At 36.2% G+C, this 27,312-nt stretch overlaps 1 protein-coding gene across 2 annotated transcripts in view; it reads left to right on the forward strand.

Moving 5' to 3' along the window:
• The window catches only part of LOC149805447 (uncharacterized), an 88,152-nt gene that overhangs the window by 6,229 nt on the left and 54,611 nt on the right, over positions 1-27,312 (forward strand). For both annotated transcript variants that reach the window (XM_089950038.1, XM_089950039.1), the window contains exons 2-5: positions 6,169-6,266; positions 10,282-10,327; positions 22,636-22,736; positions 25,807-25,926. In XM_089950038.1, coding sequence (XP_089806164.1) covers positions 6,169-6,266; positions 10,282-10,327; positions 22,636-22,736; positions 25,807-25,926 — 365 coding nt within the window. The remainder of the gene's footprint in view (positions 1-6,168; positions 6,267-10,281; positions 10,328-22,635; positions 22,737-25,806; positions 25,927-27,312) is intronic.

Raw genomic sequence — 27,312 nt, forward strand, 5'->3', positions numbered from 1 at the left:
CAACAAGTTGCCAATGTTTGGGACCCCCTGCTGACAACAGAATTTGAAATTATACATTGACAAATGGAATGGCTAAGTTTTGTGCATTTTTTATATTATTGATATATTCCATTTTTAAAATTGGTAGTGGGGTACCAACAAATGTTGTGGTGTGCGAATACTATAGTATCTAAAAAATAGTTTAGGATTGTAATCTGAAATTTATATTTATCATTTTGTCCTAGGGATATAATAATTAACTTTAATTGTTGTCATTTATCTATTGTTTATTATTTAAACATATTGACTTTAGGCTCTAGTTTGTTGCACACAGCATTGTGAATGATATCTGCATCATTAGTTCAATGAATTTTCAGGTCAGCACCTTTAAATGCAATGAAAACTACCTAATTTGTTTCATTCACAAAGTATTTCAACATCATTCAAATGGACATACAGGATATTGCAGCTGGTTAAATATGTGCTGAAGCAGGGTTGACTGTTTACATCCAATTCTTTGTTGCTGCTTTGACCTGTAGAAGAGTATTTGTTTATTAAGGAGTGAGAAACTTTCCTATTTGGCTATCATCAGTCATCTTATAGTTGCCTCCCTTGTGATTTCTTTTTGCATTAGGAACCTGGTGTACATTTAAATAAATTATGTATGGTGATATGCTTCTGGCAGTAAGTTGTTTTCTTTGATTCCACAAGCAGTTACCAATTTTTGAGGCCATATGTTTCCATGGCATTCTTAACAGTATAGAGTATGTGTGATTTGGATTTTTTAATGTTGCTTTTAAAAAAGTTCAGTCACATCACTACAACGTCTACAGTGTGGCAGTTTATAGTGATGTCTAGCACTGGGGCATCATACCACAGACACGTAACATGATGTCCCACCCAGTCACATTATCTTGATACCAGGACAATCCACAGAGTCCTGTTATCCTGATGCCAGGCTGACCAACCTTGCTCTAACCTCTTACTGCTGAGCATCTACTTAGGCAGCTGTTAGTACTATTTTTATAAGTTTTTGGTATGAGTCGGCTGGGGTTTGAACCTGTGACCTCCTGTATCCAAGGCGGACACTAACCACTTTGGCCACTGGAGTGGTCACATAGTGTAGTATTTTAGCATGATTGTTGTTGTTGTTGTTGTGGGGTTTAATGCCATTTTTCAGCACGATAGGCTATACATGGTGGCCAGTATTAATGGTGGAGGAAGAACCTGGAAAACCCCGGAAAGAACCACTGACCCACGAGAAGCTACTGGCAAGCTTTCTCACAAGCCCACATTGGCTGAATCTTAGACTCGAACCGCCGCAGACAGAGGTGAGATGGCAGTGATCCGTAACGAAGAGCGCTTTAGACCACTTGGCCACTCGGGGCCCCCATTTTAGCATGAAGAAAATGTATTACAAAATGTATTTTATTTGTTTGCATCATAATGACAAATATGCTTTGAAACAAATCAGTATATCCTTTGATACATGCTATTCTTTACCTGTATGCTATCAGCTTTAATGTTTACTATTCACCTTTTGATTGTTTTTGCAGAGACTAAACAAATTCAGCTAAAAAGTAAATCAGTCATGGGTCAGTGATCTTGTATATTCATGACAAGTTTAAATTATGATCACCAGGATACTGAAGAATAATTTTAAATCGTCAAAGAACGTGTTTCTTGTATGTTCAGCTGATACATGAAGGATCCATTGACCAATTATATTACAATTTTCCCTGACTGATTAATTTTTATGGTAATAGTTACTTGCCAGATGCTTTTTAATAAGATGTGGCTATGAAGGTGAAATTTTATTATCTGTTAATACTATATTAAAGTTTATGTATCCAAAAAAGCCTTGCACTATAGAGGGTTTAAAAAAATTCAAAACTTCTTTAGAACCTGAAGGTCGCCCTCTTAGTATTTAAACACACAACATTCACATGTGTGATCCATGGTCGTCTTTTGATTTGTAAACTTTTCATGACCCTTGTTTTCATATTTTATCTGAACTTACAGGAATGTTGGGACGTGTTTACATTGGTAACAGCCAGGAGAAAATTCAGAGTGTATATAATTCCTTTCTGGTTTAAACTCACTGCATTTATAAGTTGTTTCAGGTCATTTGTTCCAAGAAGCAATGATTATTAAAGAAAATGTTATCTTAACTCAAGTTTATGTCATTTTTTGTAAAGACTAGGTGATATTTATCTACTCCTTGTGATAACCTTGTTTTCTCATTTGATATGAAACAGTCCTTAGTCACTGTAACTGTATGACATTTCTTACATTTGGTAAAGTACATTATCAGTAAATTGTCATTTGGCATAGTTGCAAAGATTTTGGTAGATTTAACTTTTTGATTATTTAAAAGTTGTTGAAATTTTTTAATTGAGGCATATCACATGAGGTAATGCCACACTGAGTTGAGCACAAAATATAATTACAATTACAATATTCAGTTCAGGCATATCAAATGAGGTAATGCCACATTGAAAACATGTGACTGTGTTGAGTATTTGAAAGTGGGGCCCATATTTTAGTGTTAGCTTTTGTGTTATGTTCAGGTTTAATATGAAAAGACAGTTGGGGTCCCTCCATTTAGTATGTACATATGGAGGATGGTTAACCCAAATGCATAAGCTTGCATATGTGGGGGGACCACTGATAATGTACGTACACATAGGAAACTGGTGGGTGGGTGAAACCTTAATAATAATTTGTCTATGGTGGCCTTCAAATGAGCCACATCTACTGGGAGAAGTAGCACTGTGGGAGAGGTATCACTTGTATGCCATTGTACCACGGATTGCTAGCTATGATGCAGCTCAGCAGCAAGTCTGACACAGTCTGGTGGCCTGCCCTATGTATTACACATCCTTCAATCTGGTCTCACTGTCGACTGCCGCTAGCTCAAGATTTTAGCTGCCTCTGTGCTCTGTTCGTGCTGCTGCCCTGACTATAGTATTAACACTGGTCTTTACATCTGTCCACTATTAGTACAAATCAGGATGGATAATATGGTCAAGTATTACTGTTTTTACAAAGCTGTGTGTAAAGCTAAGCCACAAACTAGTAAACAAGAACAACAAAAAGATACTAATTGGTTATGGGATAAAATAAAGCGTGATGGAATTACATATGAATATGTTAATGCTGATCTAGCAAGTAAAGTGTTGGCATGCAGAAGCAATCTTCTATCTTTCTGGTCATGCTCACACACACTAGCACCATCATCGGCATCGGATTCAACTGTATCAAAGTCTGAAGTGCCTGAGATATCCTCTCCTGCTGATGTTAATGCTTTAGCACCTACAATCATGATTTCAGTTGCATCTGATGTGTTGCCACCTATATTGGCTGGGGACACTGCATCAAGTCCATCGACTTCAGCCATGTCTGAACCTACCACCATGATCATGAAAACAGCAGAAACTCCACAACAGACCAGTATTCGATGTGACATCTCTGAAGCCCAAGAACAGCTATTAGCTTTACTACATTTAAGAGATGCAGGCCTTATAACAAAGGAACTAAAGGAGAAAATGAAGTCAGTTGAATTGAATGTGAAGCAAAAGAAACTGAAATTGAAGCAGCTGCACCTGTAGGCCACAAGGCAACATGAGTGCCATCTCAAACTCAAACGAACTCTCAAAGATATCACAGAAGAACACCCAAATCTGGGGCAAAAACAACAAAAGTTTACAAGGGATAGGGGTAGTAGACCAGCCATCACAGACAACAATCTGGATCTTCTCAAAGCAATTACTGATATAGTGTTGGTTGGTGCTGCGACCAGCGACCAATTGGCAGTCGCAGGGACTGCGATCATGTAAGACACTAGATGACCTACATAAAACCTTTTAAAAACAAGGCTATCATCTGTTGAGATCAGTGATGTGTCTGCAGCTTCTTCCTAGATGATCCAGCTCAATGGAAGGCAAACATCACATAAAGACTGTACCTGTGAAACTGACAAGTGCTGCCAATACCGCTCATGACTGTCACAAAGATGCGGCATATGTGTTTGCATCTATGTCATACCTAGATGAACTTCTGTGTTTGGAGTAGACGCGTGCTTCTATCTCAGCCAAGACGACAAGGCTAAAGTGCCACTTGGAATCCTGGCAGCGATGAAGCAGGCACCTAGACTGATGCATCTCAAGTATACAGTTCATTTGCCAGATCATGACTTTGCTGTCATGTCTCGCCATAAACTGATCCCATCTGCCTATGCTTCCTGTGTCGTGACTCCAGAAAAGTTAGTTGATGCTGTAACATACATCGGTCCTACGTATACTGCAGTGCGCTCAATGAAACATAGCAGCAGTACAGCTTTTACACATGGTCATGATACAGAATGTCTGCACTCAATTCCAAGTTTCCAGCCAGTAATGTGCACAGCTGATGGTCCTGTGAAACCAGTAATGGTCATAGCAAGTGATGGATTACTGGACAAGAATCCAAGATTTCCCAAACCTCTATAGAAGTTGCAGCCACTAGATTTGTTGACTGGGATCTGGATGTGTATTTGTCATGCACCCACTCACTGCATTATTTGGCCTATAGCAGAGTTGAGTGCTGGATGGCTGCACTGAGCCGAGAGCTAGCTGGACAAGTGCTATCTCATGGTCACTATGGGTTACATCTCATTGCATCAGGAAAAACAATCAACATGGGGTTGGAAAAGCTGAGCTTTGAGAAAGCAGGAAAATATTGACCCAGTAGAGCATGAATCACCCAATGAACCAGAAGTGAAATGGGTCGTGCATCATGTCAGGCATAGTCAATATTTCTGTAGATTATTAAGTGTGATGATTCCAGCTGCTGTTGCTCGTGGCACACCTCATGGAAAAATTACTTTCCTGAATGTTTCCTGCCCGGACCCATCATACTGACACATTGTGCAGCTGGTCTTAGCAATCCTGATCCAGAATCTATAAAGGATCTGACACATGTTCACTTGCTCAGCTGCTAGCTATTGGATTATCAAAAGTTCCTTTGAATGCATCATTTGATATGTACTGTCCGTCACTTGCACAACCTGAAATTATTAGATGCACATGTTCCATGTGGCGCATATCACTCGTTGCAGGCCAGTGTAAAACGACATCAGCGCATTCACAATACTGAGTCTACTGACAGTGAGAACAATCAAAAACTGGATGATAACATCAGTGATGCTGTGGATATTTATGTGGCGGCCCAGCAGACTGCAGCTAATGCTGCTCTGCTTCAGCCTGACTTTGTGCCTGTTGATGATATTCCTATAGTACGTAACCTGTTTGACTCTTCGGTCAGCATTTTAATTTTAGCAGACACTAGACAGACTTTTTAAAGTTATGCAGCTTATTTCTTTGATGCAGCCAGACATTCAACATTGGTGGACTATCTGTTTTATTAATCATGTTAAATATTATTAATCCTTGATCGTTTTTGCATGGATTAAATATAGGCCATTCTATAGAATTTGGGTGTGTGTGTCAAGCATATGTACATAGGTGGGTGTGTGTATAAATGTATGCATATGTACAGGAAGGGGGAGGGGTCAAGCATTGCCAGATTTTTGCGTATGTACTATGGCCCCTTGTTATTCACTTATCATCTAAGACTAAGTTCATGATACACTTAATAAAATATATCTGTCATTAATGTCCATAATACAGTTGCAGCTGTAATAATTAGCAAGAAATCTCGACTGCTTTGTTGCATATTTGTTGAAAATATTATGAAATTATGGGCAAAGCATTGTCATTGATTTAGCTGATGCTGCTAATTACCTAACCAGCTTGATCTTGAAGAAATTAGTTAATCTATTAAAATTTCCATAACATGATTCTGTGTTTTACTTTTTATACCAAACGAAAACATTCAATGTCCATTTTGTTTCTTCTGCATTGTGCTTGTTAAGTTAGTAAAAGATGAAACTCATCACCTTGTCATAGAGTGTATGGTCATTATATTTATACATAGTACAAAAACAATACTAGACTTTACTTCTAATTAGGCCACTCTAGTATTTTGGTTTGCTAGTGAAAAGAATGAGACTGAACTCTCTCATTCATATTAACTCAGATATCTTGGTACATACCATTATTTTACTAGTGTTACTAAACATTCCATATTCAGAAACTTAATTGTTATATACCTATTAGGAATTTAATAACCTTTACTTCTTTTGCATAGAACCGACCTGGACAACAGCAGAGTTAATTCAGAGCTACAAAAAGGGTTGTGAGAAGCATGGATCTAAACCACTCAGCAAAGTTGTTCAGCAATTGCAGGTAAATAGTTGCTTGCCTCAGAATTAAAGTATTTCTTTGTAATAAAAGATCTGAATGTAACCAGAACTTGATACCTGCTGACTTTTCTTGATTGAAGTATACTACCATATATTATTGAACATTATATGAGTCCAACTGCCATTAACATAGACCCTGATCTTGTTGTCAGATAATGTCACAGATGTAGGTCTGTCTTTTGTTCTCTAATGAAACTGCATAGAACCAGAATTGGGACTGTGCAGTTTGCAATTGGACTTAACCCGTGAGTATATATGTTACTTCCTTTGGGATATCTATCCTAATAAAGAATGTATCATAGGAAAAATCATTGAAAAGATGGTTGGCAATGTGATATGATTCTCTCTTTTTGGTATTGTGAATTCAAGAATGAATAGGACTGTTAGGAAAGCTTTAAGGGCAATTTCTTGATGGGCTAAGTATTATTTTTGGTTGTCGTATCCAACCTCTTATTCCTTAGCGGTTCATATGTCACAAGTATTGTAAAAATGTGCATGAATTCACCAGTACTGATTTGGGAGATGTCATGCAGAAAATTTAATCACAATCAGACAAAAACAGCCGAGATATCTTAATGTGAATTTGCATAAATCACCTGCAGTCAGTGGCCCATTCCACTTAGCCGTGTAATGCTAGTGCAGATAATCTTTTACTCCTAGTATTTCATCACACTGATCACAAACTATTGGTCACATTCTTAAATCTGTACTCACCATTTAGTATTAAAAAAATATATAATCATTTTGAAAACCAGACTTATCAAAGGATGTGAAGTGTTATTGTTTAAATAACTAAAAATAGTATAATATATAGAATCATGTATGGTTCCCCAGATGTAGTTTTTATATAGAATTATGTATAGGTTCCTAAAATTAGTGTTTTTATCGAATTATATATGGGTCCCTTCAAGGAATGGTTACATAGAATCATGTATGGGTCCCTAAAGATAGTGTATATATGGAGTTATGTATGGGTCTCCCCAAAGATAGTGTTTATTTAGAATTATGTATGGGTCCCCAAAAATAATGTTTTCATAGAATTATATATATTTCTCCCTGAAGATAGTTTTAGAAAAAATAGAATTATGTATGGGTCTCCCTAAAGATAGTGTTTGTGTAGAATTATGTATGGGTCCCTAAAGATAGTGTTTATATAGAATTATGTATGGGTCCCTAAAGATAGTGTTTATGTAGAATTATGTATGGGTCCCTAAAGATAGTGTTTATGTAGAATTATGTATGGGTCCCTAAAGATAGTGCTTATGTAGAATTATGTATGGGTCTCTAAAGATAGTGTTTATATAGAATTATGTATGGGTCCCTAAAGATAGTGTTTATGTAGAATTATGTATGGGTCCCTAAAGATAGTGTTTATATAGAATTATGTATGGGTCCCTAAAGATAGTGTTTATATAGAATTATGTATGGGTCCCTAAAGATAGTGTTTATATAGAATTATGTATGGGTCCAAGTAAAATCAGATTCATATCTTAAGTGGACAAATCAAATTCAGATCTTTTGCTGACAACTAAAATGACTGCATTGAAATTAATGAAGAAAATTTGTAAACCCATAATGGACACCTTTCTTGACATTCATCTCGGTTCAGAGACATATTAGCCAGTCATCAATTTTCCATAGTTGTTTAATATGTGACACATCCGGTCCTCAGCAGCTCTTTTGAGACTTGGATTAAAAGAGCATGCAGACACATTCATTAATTTTATTTTTATAATGGAGACATGTCTAAGTTTGAAGATTTATATGTGCTTCATGTCTATTTAAATTTGATGGAATATTTTATGAATACTTTGAAGAGCATGCAGACACATTACACGACAGTCTTATTCATAAAGTTGTTAATAGTGCCATCTAAAATGCATCAAGTAACTTAGTGACCAAGAGTATGTCAAGGTGCCTTTACTTGTATGGCTTTATTTGAGTAAGTGTTCTTTTAGTGAACAAGTGCTATCATTTCTAACATGCATGGACTAAAATTGATATGTATTAACATTTTAAGGAATTTATTTATGTGTGTTGGGTCAGTGGTATGGCATAAACTATCTAAATATTCTGTTTACCTAGACCACTTAAACAAGCAAGAACATTGTTCCAGGAATTGGTATTACACACACACATACCTATCTGATAACGTACCTTTAATAACATACTTTTAGACTCATGAGTATTATGGGATTTAATCTTGGTTACAGTCATGTCAGCATTTAGTGGAATGATACTGGTGACTGAAGAACTTTTTAATTTTTTCTGAATTTGGTTCACATAGATAAAGGCACAGGTACAAAGCACTGTTTAATATACTATTAATGAAGTATTGATTAATTATTAATTCTATGTTAATTATGTGCCCTTAGCACATATTTCATGATTTATGTTTTCTCCATTATTTACAAAAGTTAGATTTGTTTTTTAGACAATCACAACAGGTCTCAAGACAACTGCTTTTACCAGTGTTGTTTGACAATCATTAGAGGATATCCAACCCATACATTATCTGAAATAGGCCTATTAATTCATCAAGAAGCCATAGTTGATTTACAATCATTTATCCATCAGTTAGGATGTTTTCTGTTCAGTTCCTTTACAGAGACTATTTGTAATGGAATTTGTGTATAAATATACCATGTTTTTGTTTCGCATTTTTAACTTTTTCTAACAAATATGTTCAAAGTAGTCTTTCATTTTTATTGTTTTATAAAGTATGGGTCATTGCTACTGAATTCACTATTTTTTAGCTCTGCTGGTCATGGTCGTGTTTATGGGATAGTCTTTTGTCCATCATCCATGCATCTGTTAGCTCATGTTTTTTATTGCATCTTCTAAACTGCATGGTGGATTCTCATGAAACGTTACACACACATTCATCTCATGGTCTAACTGACTCTAATGAAAACAGTAGTGCTTCATTATAGCAGCCACAGTGGTCAAATTGAAACTCTTGTTATCGCTACTCCACCTACATGGATGGTTTTTCATATCATCATGGGCTTTTCATTAAAAGACCTGTTATGATGTCTGGTTGGTTCTAAATGAAAATGGTACTTCTCTGAAGTCCAGAATGACCACCACATCAGCCAACTGAATGGATGGTCATATCAGCAAATGGTTTTCACTGAAAGACTTCTAATTTTTACCTGGTTCTAAATCAAAAAGGATGGTGTTCTTACATCCAATATGGCCACCACAGCATCCATCTTGAAAATCTTGTTAATGCTACTCCAGAACAGAAGTTCAAAACAAAATAGGATTTCACTAGAAGACTTTTTGTGGTGTCTAGTTGATCTTATATTAAGAATGTGCTGAATTGATATCTGTTCAGGCTACCACCGTGACAGTCTGGAAAATCTTATTGCTACTCCTCATAGATGGAAAGTCATGTCAACTTTGCATTTTCACAAGAAGGCTTGTTATGATGTCCAGTTGTTACTAAATGTTGTTGTTTTGGGGTTAACGCCATTTCCCATCACATGATAGGCTACATTTGGCAGCCATTATAACTGGTGTGAGTGAAGAACCCGAGAGAAACCCCGTTATGAATCACTGACCTGTGGGAAGCTATTGGCAGCTTTCTCACATACCCACATTGGCCAAGTTCAAGACATGAACCTTTGCAGACATTTGTGAGATGTGAGATGGCAGTGATCATTAAAGGCAAGTGATTTAGACCACTCTGTCACCGGAAGCCCTTAGTTGGTGCTAAATAAAAATGGCGCTAGCCTAATATCTATTAAGGCTGACATGGTGGCTAATTTTAAAATCTTATTGTTCAAGAATATCTGATATGGTTTCAACTGAATAGAGTTAAATAAAGAATTGCTCTTATCTTGAATTTCTGTAAAAATTTTTTGGACTGCAGGACATCAGCTTATGAGGGATTCTTTGTTCATCACTACCTTGTAGCAGTCACATGGATTTGGAATGGTGTCTCCCATGTAAACAAATTTTCATACCTGTGATATCCTCATTTTTCATTTCAGGGCATTGAGAACGTATCAGAAAGATATGAAATTCTGAGTTTGAAAGGTAAGATTACTCTAGTATATAATCTTAAATAATCTCTGTTGAATGCATTATCACGTTAACATTAGGAATTAGCTTCCTCTATATCCTGAATCCAACACATAATCATCTTTCCCATCTTATATACAATATAGACTATACAAATGTAGTATCTATGGGCAGTGACATTCCCAAGATAGAGAAAACCCCTGATATAATATTCTTTATTATATCATGAATTTGCATTGTATGCAGACCTGCCAACTCTTATGATTTTGCAAAAAGTTGTAAAAGGAATCAGACTAACTTTGCAACAGCACCCATATGCTTTAAACTGCACCTCTTTGTTCATGCGAGGCGTCTGCATGAACAAACTGTTGATTATAGAATTTGTTATAAAGGCATCCAGAAAGAGATACATGTTTAAGGACTCATGGTACTAATTCATTTCCCATAGTTAACCTACGCAAACACCTTGATATTAAAAATTCAATAACTTAAAATTTCTGAGTGCTCATGATCAAACCTATATTTATCAATATACAGGAATGGTCCTGGCTTTTAAAAAAAATATTATCGCACAAAATATTGCCAGCCTCAATATTTTGTCGCCAATTTTCAAAAAATGTTGCCAGAGCAAGTAGTGAATGTTTTTCCAAGTCTATTAATGTAATAGGCAACAAAAATTGAAAAGATGGGATAGTTTTTACTTTATTGACAACAAGCAATACAGCCATAATATTACAAAATAAATCATTACATAACTATTTAGCACTACTTCCATGATCTTTGCATCCAGCATCACAGTTGGTGCATAGGTATGACTCTTGTCATCTGAAATAAATGCATTATCAAATCTGAAATATCTAATTTCCTGACATCTACAGTCTCTCTCTCATTTTTTTTAATAGAAACATCAGGTATTAAGCAAATCTATATTATGTATATTATTTTACAAATATTAGTTTTGTAAGGAACTTTTAGTTAATGACATTTTATTACAAAAACCTGATTGTCATACTTTGCAATGTAAGATAACTGACGTATAAGGCAACCATCGATTTCATGGCATTCAGGAATTAACCCTCCCTTTAACACTAGCGTCACAAAGTACATTGCTGTCAACCAGGAGTTCATAAACTTATTTTTGCCGTACTTTACATGCTTTGCTTGTCGTGAATTGTTTCCTAAATCCCAAGAATGATCCTGAATGCTTAGATTTTTTCGCGACCAGCAAAGTAGGATATCCATTCCCACCAATGAAACTTACACGCCTGACATTAATGTACCATATATATAAGCATTAATTACCATCTTTAAATTAAAGAAGCCATCAAGAAACATAATGAGCATATCTGTCCCCCCCCAAAAAAAACTAATTTGGAATAAATTTGTTATTTAGTAAGCAATGTTATATGCATATATGAATTAACAATAAGAATATAAGGTGAGATGTAAAATGTGGGAAATAATTATCACATGTATGGTAGCTTGAGACCACATTTGAACTGTTAGCATAAATTCACACTCATTTTAGGCATTGTTACAACAAAAAAAAGGCATTGTTTATTTCTCATTTAATTGCTAGTGCTTTCACTCACTGTAGAACAGGCGGTTTCTTTGAAGCGTGTCGAAGAGGCTTGCGTCTAACCTTTAGCTGTTGTGCAATTTGGGCTCTGCTGACCATAATATGAAATGGGGGTATGTATGTGGGGGGGATAATGCACCCCACCGGGAGAAATGGTATGTCCTTTGAGAATTTCATGTAGATTGGACCAAAAAAATCAGTGAATATTTAGGGAAAACAATGCTTAAATGTGTCGCATAAAAAAACCTTCCAGATGGTACGTCCCAGTCTGCTTGTATTCAGATTCAATCTCCCAACTTGGTTTTTGAAAAGATTTATTTTTTGTATGACACGCTAGAATAACTGTATGGTATTAACTAAATTTATTCAACGACTATTTGAATTCTTTGCAAGTCATTCTGTACATTTGAAACTTCAACACAGAAGGGTCATTTTTCGTTGGAACATATTTGGATTTCTTGGAACTATTGGAATTGAAAGGACTTTTAGGAAATAGGAATTCATTCACCATGCTGTGAGTTAATTTAATTTTTTCTCTCCTGTACTTTGAGAAATAAATTATTTTCAATTATGCAGAACTTGTTTGGTTTGTTATTTCTTGTTGCATAGTTTAAGTCCCTGGAGTCGTAACACAGGATAGACGGCAAAAATAAAAGATGAATTAGTAAAACTAACATAAATTACTTACCCCACCTGGATTCATGTTTGGTGACACACTCCTTTGAAATATCACAACCAGTTGTAAATGAAGTGACAACTTGTGCCTTGATACACATATCACAGAACATCTGCTTTAACTATGTATCATATCTCAGCCACGGACACCCAAGTTTCCAGCTGTCAAGAAATGTTTGGGAACTTTTGACCCATTCATCATGATTTGGTGTTGCACTTGAACCATAACTACCATCACTACATGTAGACGATGTTGGACTGTCAGGAATAACATCAGGTTCAGTGACTGTGTTGTCTGATGAATTTGCACTAAATCCAAATGCTGTTAATTTTGTTGTTGTTGTTGTTGTGGGGTTTAATGCCATTTTTCTGCACACAATAGGCTATGCATGGCTGCCAGTATTAATGGTGGAGAAAGAACCCTGGAAGAACCATTGACCCACGAGAAGCTACTGGCAAGCTTTCTCACATACCCACATTGGCTGAATCCTAGACTCAAACTCGCGCAGACAGGTGAGATTGCAGTGATCTGTAATGGAGAGTGCTTTAGACCACTCGGGGTCCCTGTTAATTTTGTTAACTTACTCTTAGGATGAGACGATGAACACACACGCATTGGTAAACTTTCGTTTACCCATGATAAAGTTGCACTGTTGACAGTATAGAATTCTGATTAGATTTTTTCCATTTGCTTTGTATTTATACATATCAATTGGTACTTCAGAGTTAATCAGTTTTCTCTGAAGTTTCAGCAAAACTATTTTATTGGTACATTTAAAAAACCCAGAAGGATTATCCATCATTCAATTAATTGTAGCTGTTTCTGTTAGCATTTTCAGACGTCATTCAATTGTAGGTATAGTCCGGTAGCATGACTGAGTGTATCACAGCATACATTACTCGAGTCAGATGTCAACATAAGCAGATTATGATGTAACAATGCACTGTAAAAATGGGTTTGTCAGTATGAACAAAAAATTAGTTTATGTAACAGATTCCAGTATAATGTGCATCTAAGTTTGTGGCTTCCTTCGTGGTCCCTTTGAATGTCTTCACTCAAAATCCATGATTGTATGTACAAATTAAACAGCAAAAAAAGTTGTCACCCAAAAAATTGCCAGATGGTATATTTTGTTGTCAATAAGGAAAAAATCACAATTTGCAACATTGGCGAAGCCCAGGACAATCCCCGAGTATAGTTGAAACCTGTATGTCAGCTTCTGTGTAGAAGAAAGGATATGAGCCGTGGCATTTTCTGAACCTGCATGTGTTTGAACCATGTTCTTTCAATTCTGCACCAAAGAGTCAGGTGCTAATTTTAGTAATGTATGTTCCAAGGCCCCGAGTGGTCTAAAGCGCTCTCTGTTACGGATCACTGCCATCTCACCTCTGTCAGCGTGGGTTCGAGTCTCGAATTCGGCTAATGTGGGTATGTGAGAAAGCTTGCCAGTAGCTATTAGTGGGTTGGTGGTTCTTTTCGGGGTTTTCCTGGGTTCTTCCTCCACCATTGATACTGGCCGCCATGTATAGTATGTGCTGAAAAATAGCATTAAACCCTACAACAACAACAACAGTAATGTATGTCCCAACTCAAGACTGTTAAGGGGCCATCCATTTAGTACGTATGCATGGAGGGGGAGGGGGGTTAATCCAAATGCGTATGCTTGCGTATGTTTTTTTTTTTTATACTGATAATGTATGTACACATAGGAAATGGGGGGGTGAAACCTCGATAATAATTTGTAAAATACATAACCTGTTTGACTGGGTTCAGTCAGCGTTTGAATTTTAGTGGGCACTATACAAACTTTTTAAAGTTATGCAGCTTATTTCTTTGATGCAGCCAGACATTCAACATCGCTGGACCATCTTTTTTATTAAACACGTTAATGTTATTATTCCTTGATCATTTCTGCATGGAATAAATATAAGCCATTCTATTGAATTGGGGGGTGTGTGCATCAAGCGTACATACGCATCTGGGGTGTATGTGCATGCATGTGTACAGGGAGGGGGGAGGGGTCAAGCTTTGCTAGATTTTTGTATATGTATTAAATGGAGGGCCCCAAAAGGACTGAAATTCCATTAAAAAACAATGTCTCTATTTTTTTCCAGTTATAACTAGGATAAGCTCTCTAAAGGTTCTTTTTCCTACAACATAACTTACATTATTAACCAATCCTGGTCAGCCAAACCCAATTTGAGTATGTCTTGTGGCAGGAGATATGGTTGCCGTCGTCATGTGAAATGGAAAAGAATTTCCAAAGAATTATGTCAAGTTGAGAGAAAGCAACAAGCCATTGAGCTGCATAGGGTTTGAAACATGAGTTTGTGCAACTGTACTAGTGTTAAATAATGTCTGTGCGTACTTTACAAACTTTTCCATTGAACATAATGTTTATCGTTGATGCATCAAACTTTTAATTATGTTTTCCAGCTTTACAATAGCAATTATTGATATTTTGTTACACCTTACTGAAAACTAGTGAATCCTACGGAAAAAAAGTCAACTGCCTTACTGAGATGGACTCATCAGGGTTGTCAGGTTTGTGTATGACTCCAGAAATTTTACATTAATTTTACCATTTTTTTAAAGTAATACAAAGCTTTTGGGCCAAAATAAATGAGACTTTTTTATTTAATAATCTGGCTCGATGAAAACAATTATCTAATAACAGTTTCTTGCTTATTTTTGAAAGACATCAGCTCCTTAAATAGATGATAATTGTTATTCTAATTGAACCATCAACAATAAAGCCATGAAGACTTCTTTGTGTTTGTCTTGGAAGCATCTTGTGTGTAATCCTTGTTTTATCCAAGGTAAACAGTCATCTACAGTCATGTTACTTACACAACCAAGCACCAAACTGTACTGCTCTTAATAGTTTTTCATCTGAATTTATATATTTTTCATAGTTACCCACACAAGTTTCAACAAATATTGGGTTTATTGCATGTTGTGCCTTCCCAGCAAGGAGAAGCAGTGCCCTTTCAAGGTGAACTTGTTTTCATTGACCAGTATGATAGAGTCATGACAGGGAAGAGCAGTGATCATGATCTGATAGATCAGAGGCATGCTTATCTGTCAGCTCTTCCATGCTGGACCAGTCTTTGACTGGTTACTGGGCGTGAGGCACCAGGCCTGGGGAAGCTTTTGGGGTTATTTTCCAATGCAAATCTTCTGCTGCTCCCTCACTTTGTTATGGTTAGGAGGTTCAGCAGATTTCCCTTAGCCAAGAGTCCAAGGCAGTCGAAGAGCCCAAGTGAGAAAGTCGTTGGACTTAAACCCCCTAATGAGGCCAACTCTTCCCTGTGCTGAATAGGTGTTTCACTAGGCCACTTTTCAGAAGTTGGTCAGGCATCATGGATGATGTGCGGGTCTGATCCACTTTAAATGTGGGTCCAGCATCACTTTCCAGGATTATTCTCTATCATACCCCCAATTTTGTGTCACCACTCCAAAATTGATTCTTTTAAGGGAAGAGGTATACACCCTTCTGCAGCAAGGAGCAGTAAAGAGCTAGGAAAAGAATTCAACTCAGGGTTTCTATTTTGATGTTGAAAAAAGGCATAAAGTTTCTACTTCTTATTGATCTTTCCACCTAAAACAAATTTGTCCAAAAATGACATAATGCCCTAGGACTGGGTGGTGTCCATAGAACCACATGATGCATACCTTCCCATCCCCATTTAACTGTTTCAGTGAAAATCCTCCTGTTTTGTTTTGACCAATTTGGGCTCTTCCATTCTGCTTTGCTTGCATCCCCAGTGCATTTACCAGGGTATTTGGGGTAATAGCGACCCACTTGAGGTCTTAAACGATTTCCATCCTCTGGTATTTTGACAATAGATTGATGCTCTCCTGAAAGGCCTATTCCACTGTTCATTGATGTTTTCTCATCTGGGTCTAGTCCCCAACCCATGTGGGGATGAATTTCCTCCCCAATCAAGGGAGGGTTTGTCACCCATCTGGCAGGACAGCTCAGATTCTGTTCCTCATAATGGATCTAAGGGCCAAGATTTTGTTGTCAGATCACCTTTACTTCTTGGTCCTAAGAACTCTAAATATTGTTGTGGGTCTAAATACAGCTGTGGGTATAGTTACCGTTGGGAGACTTTACTTGCACCCTCTACAGTTCATACTTCTAGTAAACTGGAAACTACACATACACCTGTTTTATTGGCTCAGATTTTCCTGTGATCCAGCTTTCATCACCACCTGAGTTTGTGGATTGGGATTCATTCCTGACTAGAGTCCTGATTCACAGCCCCAAACTGCACACCTTCTGCACGCATCAGACTTGGGATGTGGTGCTCACCTACAGTGAGTGGGGTAATTATTCAGGGACTTTGTCTTGAGAAGAAGCAACCTAGAAATGTGGCAGTGTTTCTAGCCCTTCATGGTTTGTGTCAATCTCATAAGGCGTTGTTGTGTTACGGGCACCTGAGGCAACACAATCATCATAGCATACCTCAAGCAACAGTGAGGCACACATGATCCTTCTCTTTTGCGTGGAATGGAATCTTATTATATGGACAGTCTCAGAGGAGATCCATCTCAGAGTCTACCATATTACAGGCAAAAAGAATATACTGATGAACAGTGTGTCTAGATGGGCCATGTGGTCTCCATGAAATGGTCTCAGCAATAGTTGATTGTAGTTGTATTTTTCAAGTGTGGGGAGACCATAAGTAGACATGTTCAATTCAAGATTAATTACAACCTTTTCCAGGTGAATTGTTCTCACCATCAAGAGAGCTTATCAATCCCTCACTGAGAGGGAACTTTCTTTCATGATAATTAAAGTTGATGAGATAGGGCTATTGCTGTATCTTATGCCTACTTTAATCACTTCTTCAATGGATGATGTTAAGACAGAAGCCATCTGGCAGTTGCATACTACCTCTTCATCCTTTTACATTCAGTTTTGGGGCCGCAAGTGGCTAAGTAGTCTAAAGCACTCTCCTTTACAGATCACTGCCATCGCACCTGTGTCTGCGTGGGTTCGTGTCTCTGATTCAGCCAATGTGGATGTGTGAGAAAGCTTGCCAGTAGCTTATCGTGGGTCAGTGGTTCTTTCTGGGGGTTTTCCTAGGTTCTTCCTCCACCATTAATACTGGCCGCCATGTATAGCCTATTGTGTGCTGAAAAATGGCGTTAAACCCTACAACAACAACAACAACAACAACATTCAATTTTTTGGTGCACGAGAATGAAGACCTCTTTTTGTGTCCAATAGTGACAGCACATTATGTGACCAAGCCATCTGCCACCTTACAATAATGGACTCTCCTACTGTATGGGTTAGTGCATTGTTTTCTTATAAAAGATTTTTGGGGTCATCAGCCTCCCCTTAACTGGTAAATTCAGCAGTGTGACAGTAACAGGTAATGTGTTACTGCTATTAAAATGTAAGTTTTTATGTGGTAAAACAAAATTTATTTATAAAATACGTACCTGATACTATTGCAGTGTTTCCTTCCTCCCACCCCCTTCTGATTTCCTATAGTCTTGGTCCAAGTCAAAAGAGGAAGGTATAGCCCATTTCATACTGAATTTAACAGAGTTGCTCCGTAATTATCCGAATAACCTCCCGAGTTACTTTATACTCCAGCCAATCGAACGCTGGTGGGTACATGTACATAATAAAATGGTGCCCATTGTTGTTTAGAAATATTTCAGAAATAAAATTAACTAAATGATTGAAATTTATATGTAAATTATCCACAGACTTTCAAAAATAAATCTGATAAACTCATATGAAATGCATTTGATTATAGTGACGTTTTGGATACACAGAAATAGTTTGAACAACTTGCTTTTTGATTGCCAGGATTAAATTTGTTTACTTTGACACCGTTTCCATTCTTACATGTAACATGTCCAGATGTAAACACCTCAAAACTACTCTCTCGTATGGGTTTGAAATCCGCCCTGGTTTCCAGAAAATAAGTCAGGATGGTTCCAATATTAAATTTCTTCAATATCTGCGGCAGCATCGCTGTTGAATATGCATTTTTCAACTCAATAAACGACGTTGAAGTAGTTACAGAAGTTGATACTGACGCTGAAGCATTAGCCATATTTTGCCCACCACCTAGTACGGTCAGCTGACCACCCGCCACGTGATCAAAATTCTGAGCAAATTACGAAGTTTACTGAAGTCAGCATGAAATGGGCTATTCCTTCTGTTGGTTATGACTAAGGTATCAGATTTAGATCATGTTCTTATCAATCCTGAGCCTCCAATTACTAATTGGAGCAAGGAGTATTTAGCTTGGACTGTGGACTTGGTGTCCAGGAAATGATAAGCAGTGCAATAACTCCATGTAAGTGTTACATAATTAAAATTAGTTTAAACCCACCACCCCAAGGCAAACAACATTTTCATAACTTGTATTAGTGTATTTGCAAGAAATTAAGTATTTGGATTTGGAATGGAACTTAGCAGAAAAGTTTTAGAAATTATGGGGGGGGTTTTGTGCACATTTTCTACAGAATTACTGTTACATTCAATGAGATCGGTTGTCAGTACATGTATTCTAGTTAGGCTATTCAGTGGCCACTTGTCTAGTACATGTATACATTTGTACCAATGCATGGTTCTCTTCTCCCCCAAACTAAATATGTGATTACTGTTTTAAGTATCACTGATGCCCATGGACTGCTCTGGTGGCCTAGTGGTTAGAGTGTCCCCCTTGGATGGAGTAGGTCACGGGTTCGAACCCCGACTGAGTCATACCAAAGAATTTTTTAAAAAAATGGTGCTAAAAAAATGCCTCATTAGTTGCTCAGTATTAAGAAGTTATTGTTAGGACTGGTTGGCCTGATGTCAGGATAATGTGACTGGGTGGGACATCATGCCACATGTCTGCAGCATGATGCCCCAGTGCTAGACATCACTATCAACTGCCACACTGAGACATCTATGCGATATGACTGAAAAATTGTCAAAGCTACGTTAAAAATCCATATCACACACACATACACACTGATGTTCATAGTTTTGCACCACCACCCCAACTCTACCCAGTCTTGTGTAGCTAAGAGGAATATACACATGCAATATGTTCTTAGTGAACTGACTTATTCAGATGTTGCAAATCTTACATAGCATGAGGACACTTTGTGGATCCTGTATAGTGAGGTTTATTTGTACGGTTATAATTACATCATACCTTTATCAATTCCACAATCCATTTGACCTCTCCGGAAATATCAACCATCCTTCTGCAAAGTCTGTATCATTTTTGATTGAATTATATTTGCTCAAGAATTGGTAACTTTATTAGTCCATACTGCTTCTACCATCATAGAGTTATTCACTGACCATGCTGTTTTTAGCTCTACTATTGACAGATCAGAAGTGCTTACGAGAAGGCCTGTTATCTGTTGTTTTTTGTCAAATATTTGTCCATTAGCACAAGTTTATTGTCACCACTATTAAACTATTTAAACAATTGCCATGAAACTACTCACACATTCATCCCAAGGTTTTGTTTTTCTTAAATGAAAATGGTGCTGCTTACATATCCAAGTTGGCCACCATACCAACCATCTTAATACTTTTGAATGAATGGTTATGTTGACATGGGCTTTTAACCAAAAGACTTCTTTGTTATGTCTTGTTGATAGTAAAAGAAAGGTTCCACTCAGGCATCCAATATGGCCACAGCAGCTGTCATCTAAAAAATCTTGTATTTGTTACAACTCCTGAATTAATGGTCATATCAAAATTGGGTTTTCACTATAAGACTTTTTATTTCTATTTGATCATAAATGAAAATGGTGCTAATTTGACATCCAGTATAACTGCACTGGAAGCCATCTTGACAATTTTTTTATATCTCTATTACTCCTGAATGGAAAGTTATATTAGCATAAGGTTTTCACCAGAAGATTTCTCATGATGTCTAGATGGTCCTCAATGAAAAGGGTATTACCTGGACACCCAGCATGACCACCACAGTGGCCATCTTGAAAATCTATTTATTGCTGCTCTACCTGAATGAATTGTCCTATCATCATGGGATTTTCACACTAAGACTACTTCTGATGTCTGGTTGCTCTTAAATGAAAATGGTGCCAGACTTGCATTTAGTGTGATCAACACAGCAACCATATTGGAAATCTTTTTATTGTTATTATTCATGAGTGGAAAGACATATCAACATGGAATTTTCATGAAAAAGATGTCTTAGTGAGCCTAGATGGTCTTAAAGGGGCACTCACCAGTTAATATGTACTTTTGAGAGAGTGACGTATGTAAGGTGAAGTAGTTTGCATTTAAAACATGCACAGTGGAGAGAATGTTGGCATACCTATATGCTACATTAATGTAATGTGGATGAAATTTCTTCGGATATTGTACTTTTGGAAATTTTTCATGATTTAAGCACACTGCTAACTAAAATGTCTGCTCCCTTGTGTTAAAAAATCAGCCTGAATTAGTCTAAAGTACACTATACATAGCAGCTGTTAAAATAGGGAAAATGAATTTTGCCAGACTAGACAATACAGCTTCTGAAAGTGCAATGAATGAATTACCAAATATATAAAACGTAAAAAAAGTTATTGGCTCTTTTTTGTACAATTTACCTCTGAAGTTCTGTAAGTGAAAATGACCAAGTAGAGCTAGCACTTTTTTGAAGGTGCACATCTGAAGTAAGGCCAAGTTGTATACTCTATAACCCATAGTACACCATCAACATACACCAAAATAAAGGGAATTAAAGGTTCTTTGAATTATACCTAAGATATACAAGGTCTTTTTTAAATAGCCAGTATAACACAGCCGGGAAAATTCTTTTTCTTTAAAATCCTAACCCTATGCAAAATATGAAACTGTAGACCGCCACCTAAATAAAAATTGTTCTGATCTATCCAATATGTCAAACACAACAACCATCTTTAAAATCTTACCAATATATCTCTTACATGGAAAATCATGTAAATATATGGTTTTCACCAGAAGATTACTTTTGATGTCTAACTGGTACTAAATGGAAATTATGCCAACCTGACATCCAGTATGGCCACTGTCTTTAAAATCTAGTTATAGCTACTTATCAAACTGGAGAGTCTGATTGACATTGGGTTATTACCAGAAGATTAATTATTGTATCCAGTTTTGTCTTGAATACAAATTGTCCAATATGGCCACCACAGCAAACATCTTGAAAATCTTACCGATACCTCTCTTAGATGGAAAATCATGTAAGCATATGGTTTTCACTGGCAGACTACTTTTTATGTTTAACTGGTACTAAATAAAAAAGATTTCAGTTTGACATCCAGTATGGCCACTGTCTTTAAAATCTAGTTATAGCTATGCTTCATAAATGGAGAGTCTGATTGACATGGGGTTATCACCAAAAGATTAATTATTGTATCCAGTTTTGTCTTGAATACAAATTGTCCAATATGGCCACCACAGTACTTATGAAAATGGAGAGACTGATTGACATGGGGTTATCACCATAAGATGAATTATTATATCCAGTTTTCTCTTGAATAAAGATTATTATGATCTGACCTCTATTACAGCTGCACATGGAACATAGTGAAAAAGTAAAAAATCTTGTCATTAATTGTAATGAATGGATGGTCATCTGAAGTCTTCTAAAGGTGTCTAATTTGTCTAAATGAAAATGGTATTGATCTTTCAGCCAATATGGCTACAAAAGTGGCTAATTCAACAAAAATATTGCCCAAGAATATCAGAGATAATTTCAGCACTCCGCAGAAAAAAAGGAATGGTTTTATGTTGAATTCCCTGGAAATTCTTTTCACACAGTAGAGTAGCAAGAATTTGTAGATGTGCACAGTTATTCTGTGTTGTACCTTGGTTACGGGATTTTAGAATCATCTGGGGCATCACCTGGATTCAATTCATAAATTTGAATGTCTCATTATAAAGCAAAGTCCATTTTGAGATGTGCTTGCCCACTTCTTTAGTCCTGGAGTCAAGGTCCTAAGATGTCCAGCATTGTCTTGAGCATAGGGTTAACATGCATACCACTACTGCCTTGTTATTTTCATAAGTATTTAGTTTGGGTGTCATTGCAGGAGAGAAGCTGGATATACGTCAGTGTGAAGGTCTGGAAGAGATTTTTCGGCGAGTCCGCTTTCGTTGTATTGACTTGGAATCAAGTCACCTTGACGATGAGGTAAAATAGAATTTACACAATTGGTATTTGTTTGTAAACCAGTCAGATTACTAAAATGGTCTATTCAGTTCCTTAATTTCTAAAGATTGCATCCAATGATCTTTCTTGATGTAAATGCATTTACATTGTTATGTATATTTGATTTAATTTATATTTGATTTGATTTAATTGTTTGTTTGTTAGTTTAAATTTTATATATATATATATATATATATATATATATATATATATATATATATATATCCCTTTACATGCCATTGTAATGTAATTTTATTTACTGGATTTGATATTTTCCAGAAATTCAGTTCAGTTTTTAGAAAACCTAATATTAGAACTTTGTATCTAGAAGCTGACCTAGTTCTTGACCTTATTTCATGATTGTAAGTAAACAACTTTTTAAAACTTTTTTTAATTCTTTCTTAATGTGGGATTTATAGAGTGAAATCGAGGTTGTACTTTTAGTATGTGACTTTAGACATGTAAATAGCTTCTGCATTGTTATTTTGAAATTCTAGTTTTACCGGAAGTGTGCAGTAGCCAGATTTAATAGTGATGTTTTGCGAGATAGTTTCAGTTGGGCTTTTAAAAAACTAGATGTCAAGGTTTTTTCCTGTTGTGACCATTTGGAGTTAAATTTTAATTTTTCTTCAAATTATTTGGATTCTAAGAGGTTATTTTTCTCAGAAAATAAATGTGATTGAAATTAATTTTTGGACAAAGATAATTATTAAAATTTACATAATTCAAACACCGGAACATTATTTTCTGTGGTTCAACAAAGAACTGTTGACACCTTCCATTTTGGATTTTCATTGGGACTTGATCTCAAATTCATTAGAACATTTTATTACTAGGACTTCTAATTTTTAATTTTTGGATTATTCTTAGATTATTTTTGGATTTGATTCTTAAAACTGTAAGTTCTTTTCCTAAATTTTTGCCTTGTTTTTCTAGGGAAATATTTGTTAAATTTTACAAACCTTGTTGTCTTCGCTTTTTTTTTGTTACTGTTTATGAGAGCCTAAACACTTAACACGTAACAACATGACTTGGGGGTCTTTTTCCTTCATTTGATCTTATTAAAGCCAAGCAGTCTAATTCTGGTTGAATTTTTTAAATTCTTTTTTGGTCACATACCTAGGGGAATTTTTTTGTAATGGCTATTTTGTCCTTGACCTGTGTAGAATCAGTTAAAATTGGAATTTGGTCAACTAAATTTTTCAGCTTCTCTGCCCCATCTTACAACATCTATAAAATTCTAATGTTGAATTTTGCATTTTCTAGTTAGTTACATGTGTCATGGAAGTTTCTTTTTAAGAGGCTTTTTCTGGAAATCAACAGAAGAATGCAAATCAAATCTATTTCAATTAAAGAATTCAGCTTCATATTCCATGTTCACGACTACCATAATCCATCAATCAAGTTATTACATTTGGAATGTTTTCTGCCTTTTCCATCAGTTCAAGAATTAAACCTTGGATGTAATTTGTCCCCATTGAGAAATATATTCTGAACTACATTTGTTCACATGGAGCAATATGGCAGTGGAAGGAGACACATCACAATCGGAATATCATTGGCCTTTGCTGTTGTACGGTAGTTAGTGCACTCTGCCAGAGGTGAATCACCAAACACATAAAAATTGATGTATATTCCTACAACTGCTTCTGGGGTTATTTAAAAAATTCTGGTGCCATGTCAAAACGTACGCTAACATATTCAATGAAAATATGCCTTTGAAAAAAAGAAATATATTTGCAAATTCAACAGCGCTTGGATAAGTGAATTTAAATGTATGAAGCATAGTGAAAATGGAGAAAGCTTTGCATGCTGCACAGCTTGCAACACACATTTGAACATTTCTAGTGGGGGAAACCACAGGGGTTCATTACAAAGAAAATTTGGAGTATCCTCCTTGAATCAAGGGATGGGGGTTCTAACCTGTAACAATATTATTAAAGATTAGAACCCCCATCCCTTGATTCATGGACAGATACTTCAAATTTTCTTTGTAATGAACCCCTGTGGGGGAAACAATGATCTTACAAGACACTTTAAAAGTATGCAGCACATTGCTCAGTCCTTCAAATGATTTGTGTATCGCTGCAAAAGGAGCTTCTCTACAAAACTGAAAGAACCAACACATGTTGAAATTTTTTACAATTTTGTTTGAGTGTTTGAGGTTCCAGTGTGTCATTATTTTTTTTACCACATTGATTCTTGTGAAGATTTTTAAATTATTTTTTGTGAGATTAAGAAAATAATATATATAAAAAAATATTAAAATTCAGTAACTATTATTCATATAGTTATTTCACTTAGATATGGTACAATCTGCACTTTCTCACTTATGAGAAAAATAGTCGTTACGCTAATCTCTCTGATTTGGACTCAATCTCCCTGATTTTGAACACAAATCTCCTTGATTTGATTCCAGAAAACTTGGCATGTCTGTATGTGTGTGTGATTTAGATTTTTAGTCAGTGATATCGCTGCAGACATGTAGCATGATGTCCCACCCAGTCGCATTATCCTGACATCAGGCCAACCAGTCCTAACACTAACCTATTAATGCTGAGTGCCAAGCAAGGCGGCTGTTAGTACCATTTTTGTAAGTCTTTGGTATGACTCGAATGGGGATTGAACTTACGACCACCGGCATCCGAGGCAGATGCTCTAACCACTAGACCACCAGATCAGTTAGAAATGTGTAAAATTAGGGCCTAAACTCTTGATTCAAGTACAAGGTATTTCTTTTACACTAAGAAAAAATCATATCATGAAAATTTCCTGTTTTCCATCTGTTAATTTATGTTATGTATGGAAAATGTATATTTCCTGGAATTAGCTTAATCTCTGCCCGGTTTATAGGGTACCATACATAGTGGTATTTCCTGAACCATTGACATCACAGCCTCACCACAACTACAGTCATAAATTAGTTAAAGTTGTTTCTGTTAAATTGAAAACCAGAAACATTTTGTTTGTGTCATATGCATTCATGAGCAACTGTTTGAAATTAGTTGCCATTTAAAAAAAATTATACACTCCTTTCAAAAATCATTTTCAGATATGTGTGTCCCTGTTTGACATGGTGGAATATTATGAATCAGCCTGCAAAATCAATATATCAAGCAACAAGAATATTGGCCCACGAGGCTGGCAGTCCTGTGCAAGACTTGTTAGAAAGGTAAAGGCTGTAATAATATGATATCATATATAGGGTTATACTGTGCTAAAAAGAATTTGATAGCCAGATGTCCAGTTTGCTTCTAATTTCAGATCAGGCCTCTCTTTTATCCTTATTGAGGTGTCTATCGAGCTTGTGGAGAAAAAAAATTATAACTTCCCTGAGAAAAGTTTTATCACACTGGTGAAATGAAGAATTCTATGTTCAAGTTGTTGAAAGATTAGTAAATTATTAATATTTATCACCATGTATGTCCCTTATCTTTATGAAGCTCATCTACTTACTGTACTTCTATTGAAAGCTGCACACAGCAAACCATGTGATATATGAGATGGGGAACAGATTGCCAGGTACTCACTTGGTTTTAACATTCATCTGGTAGGACAAAATTACTGTTTTTAAGACCATCTACCACACATACTGTTTTTAGTTGAAATGTACCACCTTTGAAAATTAATTTTGTTGTTTTTATACAATTTAAAAAAAAAAAAAGTGACATTCTATCCATGCATTATAGTAAGCGGTCAGAATGAGTCTGATGGTCAGAACTTTTCCATCAGTGATTGTATCTGGTACAATGATGCATAGCTGGACAAGCTGTTAATTGATTACCCTATTGTTGTAATCTGGAGAGATTAAAACCAAATATGGAAATGTTTTTTGAGGTGTTATGAGTAGCAAATGGATCAAAGGTGGTCTATGATGGTTTTTGAGTCTTCATTTAAAAAGCAGCTATTCCCTTGCTGGAAGTGAGATAAAATGGCAAGACTGACCCAAAAATGATTGCGGCAGCAAAACTTTATTAAGTAATTAGATTTTTTTTGTCATATTTAATTGCTGTTGAATTATTTAAGATGTTTATTTTTAATGATTAATAATTGAGCTGTCCTTTGTTCATGCTTACAACAGTGTAATGCAGCAGTGGTTAAATATACTAAGTAGCACCTATGATCAACATCAAAAGTGTAAGAGAAAATGTATCAAGCAAGACATGCTTCAGTTGCTATTAAACTTCGGTGCTGCTAGTCCAGTATTTAAGGAGCACATTGGCAGCAGCTGGACATTGACATCAAGACCCAGAGGAAAACATTGATTTACATCAGAATATTTTCAGATCTGAATAATCATGAGTTGGATATGATTTTCTTTATTTTGTTTCGTATGGAAAATACAGCAGTTCCAATATTGTGTGGCAAATGATAAAAAAAATATAAGGATCTTTTGGGCACACTGAGTTGAAGTCAATGCTTGTGAAATTTGAATCTGGGCTTGTGTGGGGGTTTTTAAGTCACCATCCCTGGGCCTGTGTCTGAAAATAATATTCTTTGAACACTGGTACAGAAATAAAATACAAATATTTCCTCAGTTTATTGGCTATTATGGTCA

The sequence above is a fragment of the Sinohyriopsis cumingii genome, chromosome 2 (assembly GCF_028554795.1).
Source record: "Sinohyriopsis cumingii isolate HCF-2022 chromosome 2, ASM2855479v2, whole genome shotgun sequence".
Lineage (NCBI taxonomy): Eukaryota > Metazoa > Mollusca > Bivalvia > Unionida > Unionidae > Sinohyriopsis > Sinohyriopsis cumingii.